At 34.8% G+C, this 10,773-nt stretch overlaps 1 protein-coding gene across 1 annotated transcript; it reads right to left on the bottom strand.

Moving 5' to 3' along the window:
* Positions 1–6,003: 6,003 nt before the first annotated feature.
* On the bottom strand, positions 6,004–7,769 carry LOC104737165 (CASP-like protein 4A4). The gene is made up of 3 exons (XM_010457276.3): positions 7,306–7,769; positions 6,487–6,622; positions 6,004–6,372 (listed from the first exon to the last, which is right to left on the bottom strand). The coding sequence occupies exons 1-3, from the start codon at positions 7,617–7,619 to the stop codon at positions 6,181–6,183; spliced, it is 642 nt and encodes a 213-aa protein (XP_010455578.1). The 5' UTR covers positions 7,620–7,769; the 3' UTR covers positions 6,004–6,180.
* Between the last annotated feature and the right edge of the window lie 3,004 nt (positions 7,770–10,773).

The following is a 10,773-nucleotide window of genomic DNA, read 5'->3' as shown; positions in this document are numbered from 1 at the left end:
AGCCATGCTGCAATCTTAGTTGTTAGATTTTGTTAGTTGTTTTTTTCTTTTTCTTTTTTGTTTGTTAAGTATAGTGAAGTTTGAAGGCATACATAGAATACATATAATTGAAGAGAATATTACAAAATTTGAGTACATTGATGAACGCCTAATATGTTCTTGTAGAGATGAACAACTAATATGTGAGGTATGAAGACTTTATAAACATTTTCAGTGCGTTTAATTGGCTAAAAGTGCCAAAAATCGATGAAAGCTACTCCAAAAAAGTGCAAACATAAAGAACACTAAACTATCATTCGTAACAAATTTATCCAATTACGGTTTAGTAATGATGACTCCGTGCATTTTTCTTTGTTGGAATGTAAAAACTTTGTATATAACTACTAACTAGATATTAATATGTGCTATAGAACGGTGATATGTTTTTGTAAGTACTGTTAATTAATAAATAAAAAAATTACGGTTTAAGTATCATATTTGGTAATATATTTTGTATATGTGTTTATTTTCAAGTTGGTTTGCTAATTTTAATTTATGGATTATCTGTTTCTAATATTATATTTTGATTGTTTTGTGGTATAATTTGAATATTAGTAGAAAATTTCTAATATTTAAAATATATATCTATTTTTCAATTCAAAAAAGTTGTTAGTTGAACCAAAAAAAATCGGACTAAATAAAAGTTTTAAATTTTGACACCTAACAATACAAGCTTCATGCTCATTAGGATTTGAAATAAATTTTAATCCTTTGAACGCACACTTTTTCTTCATTTATATATGTTTCTAAAAAATTTGACATCCACAAACATATACAGAAAAAAATCTCTATTTTTACTAATTATATGTATAGTTTGATAATTTAAAATAATTTGAAAATACGATCAAACAAATATGATACAAAAAGCATTATTTTAAGATCTTAAAATTTGATAATTGAAAATAAGTAATATTGTATAATTTGTGATTAAATCTCTTAGTTTTTTTAACTTTTCATTAGTAAACAATTTTTAGAAAATAAAACAGTCCAAGTGACTTCAGAAGCTGTAGAGGCGATAGCACGGTATTCAGCTTCTGTGGAAGAGCGAGAATTGTGGGTTGCCGTTTTGGAGACCAAAATACAATGTTAGTGTCCAACAAAACACATAAACCAGAAGTGGAGCAACGAGTATCCTTGCATCCAGCGTAGTCACTGTTGCTATAAGAGACAAGGTGTAGATGACTGTTGTAGTATAGGTGCAGTCCCATTTTGGAAGTCCCACGAAGATATCGAAGAATGCGTTGAGAAGAGCAAACTCAGACTCAGTGGAAGTGCATCCGTTGACATTGTAAAATTAACCGCAAATTGAATGTCGGGATGAGTAATGGTCAAGTATTGAAGCTTCCCAGCACGATTCCTGAAGTAAGAAGGCTTAGAGAATGGCTTAGTATCCTTGAAAACGTGATCAAGACGTAAAGGCAGCGGAGTGTGAACTGAATTGCAAGTTGCCATATTAGCATGGTGGAGAGTTTCTTCAGTGTATTTCTCTTGATAAATGAATAATTTGTGATGGTGAGTGATTGAATGCCCAAAAAATAATGGACATTCCCTAGATCTTTCATTGCAAAGCGAGAGTTAAGATCAACAATCAAAGATTTAAAGAGTATAGGATTTGAACTTGTCAGCAATAAGTTATCCACATACAGTAATAGGACCAACGTGTCATCATTCCGACGATAAGTGAAAAACGATGGATCAGCTTTAATGCATAAAACCTAAATTCCAAAAGATAATTACTGAATTTGTCGAACCACACCATGGAAACCTGTTTTAAACCTTAAAGGGCATTTCTCAACAAACAAACATAAGATGGTTTGTTTAGATCTTCAAATCCCAGAGGCTGGACCATATAAACATTTTCTTTTAAGTCACCATGAAGAAATGCATTATTGACATCCAACTGAGTGATATCCCAGCTCTTTGATGTGGTAGAAGAGAGGAAAATTCAAATTGTAGAAGTCCTCACAACAGGACTGTAGGTTATATTAAAATCCACACCGGGCTCTTGATTGAAGCCTTTGGCCACAAGACAAGCTTTCAACTTGTTGACAGTGCCATTAACATTTAGTTTGACAGTAAAAACCCGTCGACAACCCAATATATTCATCTTGGAAGTCGGAGGAATCAAATCCCAAGTATGATTTTCATATATTGAGTTGAGCTAATCTAACATAGTCTGCCTCCAACCAGGGTGATTCAACGCTTCTGCCACAGTTTTGGGAAGAGAGGGAATCGTTTTATTAGCAGCAAGGGCATATTGTGGGTTTGGTCTGTGAATACCATCTTTAGACCGTGTTGTCACCGGGTAGATATATTGGACTGGAGCGACAGTTTCAGGAGCTGAGGCTTAATCCCGAGAACCAAGTACTTTATCGGTCACAGTAGAATGATCCGCCGATGGTGAAGGAGAAGAAATCGGCTTGGCACTTGTAAATTGATCAGCACAACAAGGAGTATCCTGAGGAAATTCCACAACATATTCAAACTATGGGAGTCTTGATGAGAATTGGTGATGTGGGATGGAAGGGTAGGCAAGACATGAATCTGGAAAGAGGCATCAGCAGCTTGCCAAGAACCAAGGGTTCCGGTTTTGTGTTGTGTCACAATCCCATGTATCTTTCTGTGAAGGGGAAGCAAGTCTCATCAAAAATCACATGACGACTGATATAAACTCGTCTAGTAGGAGGATAAAGACACCTTTATATTGCGTGTGATACCCAAGAAAGACACACTGGAGTAATCTTGGTTCAAACGTATGTTGAGTAAAAAAGCACAGACATGGATAACACGCAAAGCCAAAAACACGGAGAAAAGAGTAATCAGGTTTGTTCTTAAGCAAGAGCTCATGTGGACTTTTCTAATTAAGAAATAGAGATGGTAGCAAGTTACTAATGAAGTTGGCCGGATAGAAGGCTTCTATCCTAAACTTTAATGGAGTTTTACTTTGAAATAACATAGACAAGACAAGCTCAATGAGATTTTTATGTTTCCGTCCAGCCTTCCCATTTTGCTCTGGTGTTGATGGACGAGAAAGCAAATGTTGAATCCCATGATTTTGCAGATTAGTTCTAAACCGAGTACTAATAAACTCACCACCACCATCACTTTGAAAAACCTTAATCTTCTTACCCAACTGATTCTCAATTTGCTTTCGAAAACCCATAATCACATCACATAAATCAGTTTTAGACTTGAGAGGAAACATCCATGAGTATGGAAAAAATTAATCCAAAATAACTGCATAATATTTGAAACCTTGAACAGATACAACTGGTGATGGACCCCATAGATCACAATGTAATCAATCAAGTGGTTCCTTAACAGAAGAACTAGAAGAATAAAAAGGAAGCTTATTGCTCTTTCCCATTTGGCAAAGTTCACAAACAGATGTAGTGCTGCTCTTATTAACAGTAATGGCCTTGCTGGATTGTAGAAGTTGAAGAATCTGAAAGTTCACATGTCCTAAACGTTGGTCCCACACCATATCATTGGCTGCAATCTGGCGATTTGAGTAAAAACCTGCAAATTCCACATTCTTCAACACAAAAAGCCCTTCATGACAGGTCCTTTTGTCACAACCTTCTGAGTTGGTAAATCAATAACATATACAAAATTAGCATCAAAGAAAATTCCACATGGATAGTCATCACACAACTTGGAGACCGATAACAGAGATTTCTCCATGAATGGATAGACAAGAACATCATAAAGAGAGATACTACCTTTTGGAATTGTAAGCGTAGTAGAAGCAACATGAGTGATGGGTTGGAAAGTTCCATCTGCCACAATCACATTGTCAGAGACATTGTACGGCATAGTAGTTTGAAGGGACTCAGCAGCAGAAATGATGTTAGCAGTAGCTCCAGAATCAGTACCCCATTCTTTACCACTAGGGTCTGCAAGGCGAAGTGCAACAAGGGCTTGTGGAACATCATCACTTTGATAAGAGTTGTCGAACCGATTCCAACATTTAAGAGAAACATGGCCGGTATGAACGCAAATCTGACATATAGGACGAGAAGAGGGTTACCAGATTAATTCCAGCCAGAGGAGCTTACTTGCTAAGAAAAACCAGACATCTTGAGATGTGGATAGAGCGTGAACGAGACCGAACACCTCCTAAGTGAGAGTACCAAAAATCCATGACTTGATGAGCTCGTCCGTACAGATCCAGTCTTCATACGCCGGGTTTGGAGCTTCGACAGCATGATTGTTGGTTTTGGCGACTGTAACCGCTGGTGGTTTCGGGATTGACCCATTGACAAAACTAAGAAGCTTCTGTCACCGAAGCAGCGACTCAAACTGAGTTTTCCAAAGGAGATAATTACTATCATTCAGCTTAATGGTAACTGAGCTAGCGGCGTGAAGAGTAGAAAGGAACGAATAAGGACCAGAACTCTCTACCATGATAGCTCCTGTTAAGGTATGAGAGGTTTTGATACCATATAAATAAATAAAGAAAATAAAAATTTGAACTGAATAAACTTTTATTGAATCAAACTTTGATACAAGGTGTTGATACTTATACTACTTAGGAACATTCTAGACCCTTGATAAAATATAGGATCTCGTTACATCTGTCAATCATCTAGCCAGTCTCTTTTGATAGGATAGGACTACAACGGTTTGATATAGTATAATGTTCATAGAGTTACCAGGTTTGGTATGCTGTTCCTTTTGCGTAACCTGCATATTCGTCTTCTTTTGTTGCAGAGATGGTTGTAGTGAGGAACTATGCACATTTTTCTTATTATGACCTTGATGGTGATTATTATATGGGACTTGGGCATTTCATTGTTGTGAGACGTGAGACTTTAAATTACAGTTAGTTTATGTTTCTTTGCGGTGCTTGCCAACAATGGAAGCCATCCAAGCGGTAGTTTCGGGTCCTCCAAATATTTTTTTTTATATAGTTTTATTTAACAATAATTGGTATAAGAATATATAAAATGTCCAAGTTAGTAGGAAAGAAAAAAAAAATTCAAAAATTAGATTTTAGTATGAATTTGGGTCAAAAAATTTTACTTTTAGTGTAAACCTACTTTAAAAAATATGTATAACTTTTTTTTTATAATATAAATTATAAATTTTGTTTTTATTCTAAAATCTCTAAACCAAGCTGTGCGTAGGGTATCTATTAATACCGGATCGACACTGTTTCTTTGAGCCGGCTCTGTTTATGAAAGACACCGTCATCCTGCTTAAACTTTGGGACAGTCTATCAATGACAGGGTTAGAATTTAGTGTCCTACGTATGGATGATCTAATATGTGGACTTCTTGGCATGCTCACTGACACGCAATTTTATTTATGATACTGTATGAAAAGGCTCAAACAAGTTATTTAACTTAATTATCTGTAGTAACATGCATATTTTATTGTTTTAGTGGTTTTATTAGAAACTCTTCATTCCTTTATCAATCACTATTTTAGTGACACTAATATCCTTTTTGTCACATAATATTTTAGAACATATTTACTAATTAATTACACAATTTGGAAAACATACGACACGAGGGAGACAAATATACACTTAACTAAATATATATATATATATATACACTTTACTAATGAATTTGTGTTATACAGTGTCATGCATGTACAACTACAAAGTAACACTCGACGATTTCAGTATAAGTTGATATGCAGGAGTTGTTGATCCGAATTTACTACTGAACTAATTTATTTATGGTAAATGTACTCGTCTAATAATTTTCTCACCCGAAATTTTCATAGATGTAACACATACACTATTTCGATTAATCGAACGAAAATAATTAGACAATTTCGTATTTAAGAAGTTAAGAGTAATTGATCTTTGAATTATACCAATAAAGCAACTCCTCAAATGTAAACCATTAGACCATTACCACTTGATCGCGATTACTCCAATATTAACATGATGGCTATTTGATCTTTTCCAGAACTTTTTTAATTTCTTTTGAAACTTTGAATATGTTGCAATCATGTGTAAAGGAGTTCTTTTGTTGAATAAATTTTTACATTCCAGCAAAATATATATATATATATATATATACATATATATATTCATGGAGTCATTAGTTTTTACTGATTAACATGATTTGAATATAAAAAACAACCCCCTTTACAAGACTTTATCTGGCCATTTACAAGACTTAATTACCACATAAATCTTTTACAAAGCTTATACCCTGACAAGAGGCTAGAGAGTGTCAAAACCAAAAAGGCAGAGAATGACATTGAAACTGAAACTATAGAGCTGTTTTTTAGTGTTTTTACCGCATCCTCGTTTCTATGTTGGATCCACGCGATGGCCACAGAAGAAGATGATACTAGTAGATAACATATAACCTGATTATGTTTCGCATACGTACATTAAAATTTAATTAGTTCAAACTTTTTCACTGTTAACGATTGAACATATATATAATGTATAATTATTAATCAGTAATAATGTAAAAATACCTGGTCAAAGATGAAGCTGATGTAATCCGAGAGAGGCTCAGAGATTAAAACTCCTCTGTGAGTAATATCACAAACTCCTTTGAATGTTTGCAAACATGTATACACGAATCCTGTCACCGCTACACCAAAACAATACCTGCATATTTGTTTTTTTTTTTCGTTTTATTTTACATTTCTATGAATTTTAAGTATAAAAAAATATCAACCAAAAAAATTCTAGAAATTGTTTCTTAATGTTTATTTGGTACGTTAATTTCGCGGATGTGTTTAATTTACGGCGTTAATAAAATTTTGTATCCAACGCGCCTATACACATTTTATTTCACTTCACATATAACGTTTAGAATATTCATTTTCATGCATAGTAAAGATAATTGGAATTTGTATATATACACTTTTGTCCATTACTTTTTGTGGAATATGACTATAATAATAGCCTATTTTGTAAATGAACATATGAATAAAATGTTACTAGTAGTTAAAGAAACATGATAATCTAAAATCTATACCTTTAGTATTAAAAGCACAAATTAAACTCTAAACTTGAATCCCAAATCACAACCCATAAAACCTAAAATTTAAACGTTAAACTATAGTTCTCTTCTTTTAAGTTATAAAATCCAACGTAGTCTTTTAATAGTATCATTTAAAAGACTTTTTATATATCAACTATTCTTTATTTCCAAGTTGTAGCATTGATGCGTGAATAACGATAAATAAAATCCATATTGCTTGGAAATAACAAAACATCATTTTCTATGAAACAAATATCAGTAGAACTACTATTAAACAATGAATTAAAGAAGATAAGGCTCTTACAATAGTTCAGGATATGAAGCAAAACTCGAGGAGTTCTGTGTCAGATGTCTCCTCGAAGGCCGATGAACATTCACCGCCAACGAAAGAGCCGAGACGAAACAAAGAACCAGCGTTATAAACCGGAGAACCAAACCGCTAATATGAACCGATGCTCTCCGTGAGCTAAATCTTGATATTGACGGCGTTGCAGAGTATGCAAATGAAGACGGCGTTGGAACTGAGGTCGTGTGTTGAGAGACAGGCGATGCTGTTACTGAACCCTCCGATGATGGTCCATAGGTGATCACTACAACGTGATCTTTTAGCTCTTTCATCAAAAAAATTTTGAGTCTATCCTTGAAATAGTTGAGATTGAATATATGAAGTGAGAAGTGTTGTATTCTGAGCTAGAGATAAGGTTTGCTTTTGAATTAAAGATTTACATGAAGTTTCAGCGAAAGTTTGTTGGAATTTTATACATTTTTTTCTTCCATGTTATAATCTAATGATATATATGGTTGTATGACAAATAAGTAATTGTTAATAATTATTTTTCTAGTTTGACTAATTTCTCTTGCAATATAAAGTCTACGTAATTGGGATAACTATGATCTAAAAAAGAATAGAAAACTAACGTTTGTGCAGAAAAATTGGGTAAATAATATTTTTTTAAAAATGTGAAAGTTTAAGATTGTCCTCGAAGTAAAAAATAAAATATATAGTATAATACAAAAAAAATGATGGACGTTTAAAACAACATAATAATATAAATTCGAAAGAGAACAAGTGTTTTATATGATTTGTAAAATAATATGTAATATATAAAATAGGTATGAAAATAATTGTAACTGAATAGAGAGAGTAGTCTGACACCAATTTACCCAATTTTTGTGCACAAACTTTAGCTTTTTACTTCATTTTTTTCTAATCTATAGTTATCTACTATAAATACTCATAACTGAATTGTACCCTGCAATTCATATTTTCTTATATATCACTACAAAAAATCAATTCTTAAGTACATGGTCGCCTACGTGAGTTTTGTATCATTCTTTTAGTTGTTCTTTTTTCCTATTAAGACTAGTCAGGCGTTACCCTCGATCATCATATATATGAATAGACCAAGAAAAAAATAATAATAAATAGACAGTTGAAAGAATATAGAAATGAGCTAGGTATTTTCCGGAAAATCGTTGAGGGTCTTGTTTTTCTTTCTTTCTAGGTTGTAGCTTTCGTTTTTTTCCACAATATATTCATCTTGCTTAGATGTATGTTACATCAGCATATATATGAATCAATTTGCAATTTGGTAGGGCTTGGTTTAGGATTGGGATGACAAGGACATTTCGAATATAAATAAGATCGTGTATATCACTATCACATAAGAGTTGGGTATGAGTAATTAGAGTTTCTAAAACTATTATCCGAAGTATTAAATTCCAATTAACCGGAAAACATGAAAGATGATCGGAGAAGAATGAAGGTGAGAAACACTGTTTAATTAATCTGATTAGAAAGTTTGTTACAAGACGTTCACCTCAATTAGTGTCTATCCTCAAGTCTTTATACTAAGCACTAAACCGGAATCTAATCTTGGTTTACTTAGTTAACCGGTTTGAACCATTTATTCTAATACACCCCCCTCAAGTCTTTAGCTTCGAACTGTCTGTTTGGAAGATAAAGACTTGATAGTGACATAAGCTTGAGTAGATGATGGAAAGGACCGGGTTGGAGAGGCTTCGTGAGTATATCAGCATGTTGGTTCTCAGTTGGAACGTGCAATGTCCGCAACGTACCTGCTTTGACCTGATCACGAACAGTGTGGCAATCAATCTCTATGTGTTTGGTGCGTTCATGAAACACCGGGTTCATAGCAATATGAAGAGCAGATTTGTTATCGCAGAACAACTTCGCAGGACATGTAACCTTGACACGGAGATCTTTGAGTAGTTGTTCTAACCAAATGATCTCACAAGTCACATGTGCCATAGCTCGATATTCTGATTATGTGCTACTCCGACTTGTAACTGCTTGTTTCTTCGACTTCCAAGAGATAAGAGAAGTGCCAAGATAGACGCAATAACCTGTTATTGAACGTCGAGTGTCCTTGCAAGTGCCCTAGTCAGCATCTGCAAAAGCATTTAAGCACAACTTTGTATCTGCAGAATACATCAAACCTTGTCCAGGATTAGCCTTGATATAGCGTAGGACTTTATGTGCAGCCTGCAAATGGACATCGGTGGGAGCGGATATAAACTGACTTAATTGGTTTACGGCAAAGGTAATATCAGGTCTTGTGATTGTTAAATATAACAATCGACCTATTAGTTCTCTGTAAGCTCTCGGACTTGGAAGTAGGGTACCCATGTCTTTAGTAAGATGCACATTAGGATCCATAGGAACAGGGCTTGGCTTGCAATCAAGGAATCCAGCATCAGTCAACAAATTCTGGGCATACTTTCGCTGACAGACAGAGATTCCCTTGTCAGATCGAGCTATCTCCAAGCCTAAGAAAAATCTCGCCGGACCTAAGTCTTTGATCTTGAACTCTGACTTTAACAGATCCTTTAAGTTCTCCACTGCCTTATCACTATCACTTGCTATCATGATGTCATCTATGTAGACAAGCACAACAACAAAAACACCAGTTCCCTCTTTGACAAATAGTGTATTATCAGCTGGGGACTGGATATAATTTGCACTAAGTAAGATAGAGGATAGTCGTTTATACCATTGGCGAGAGGCTTGTTTAAGTCCATATAAGGACTTAAGAAGACGACAAACTGGATTTGGCGGCAATGTAGTGTTTGGTGGAGGGGTATACACAGGAGGCAAGCGCATGTAAATCTCCTCTTCAAGATCTCCATGGAGAAAGGCATTTGAAACATCCATTTGCGTGAGACTCCAACCCTGTTTAGCAGCAAGACCAAGGATAAACTTCACACTAGTCAACTTAGCCAGAGGTGAGAAGGTATCCAAGTAATCTGCCCCCTCCTGTTGAGTAAAACCCTGTGCCACCAAGCGAGCCTTGTATCTCTCCACACTGCCATCAGAATTGTATTTTACGGTAAAGATCCATTTCCAACCGACAACATTCTTACCCTCAGGTAGTGTTTGAACCTCAAAAATCTTGTTCAGTTCAAGAGCCTGTAACTCGTTATTTGCTGCATCAGTCCATTTCTTTGATTTTATAGCCTTAGCAAACGACTTTGGTTCCGTTTCCAGACTATAGGAAAAGATATAAGATTGAAATTCTGGGGAAAGTTTATCATAAGATATAGTAGAAGTAATAGGATATGGAGTAGTAAGTTTAGTTGTAGGAGGTAAAGTAGAAGTAAAAGGAACTAAAGAACAGTGATACTCCGACAAATAGTTAGGGGGCTTAGTAGTTCGTTTAGGCCTAGTAACTATTAGAGAATCACTTGCAGTGTTATGCTCAGTTGCAGTACCGATGGTGCTAGTATCCAAATGCGTATTAGGTGTAGTAGA

Source organism: Camelina sativa, chromosome 13 (assembly GCF_030686135.1).
Source record: "Camelina sativa cultivar CO46 ecotype springtype chromosome 13, ASM3068613v1".
In the NCBI taxonomy this organism is placed as follows: Eukaryota; Viridiplantae; Streptophyta; class Magnoliopsida; order Brassicales; family Brassicaceae; genus Camelina; species Camelina sativa.
The sequence above is the reverse complement of the archived record's forward strand: the minus strand, read 5'-3'. Positions and strand labels throughout refer to the sequence as shown.

Excerpts from the sequence above, each read along its gene's own strand:
- LOC104737165 (XM_010457276.3), bottom strand. The coding sequence starts at position 7,619 with ATGAAAGAGCTAAAAGATCACGTTGTAGTGATCACCTATGGACCATCA. Across the intron at positions 6,623-7,305 it reads GCTTCATATCCTGAACTATT|GTATTGTTTTGGTGTAGCGG; the intron begins GTAAGAGCCTTA and ends ACAAATATGCAG. Across the intron at positions 6,373-6,486 it reads TCAGCTTCATCTTTGACCAG|GTTATATGTTATCTACTAGT; the intron begins GTATTTTTACAT and ends AAACATAATCAG.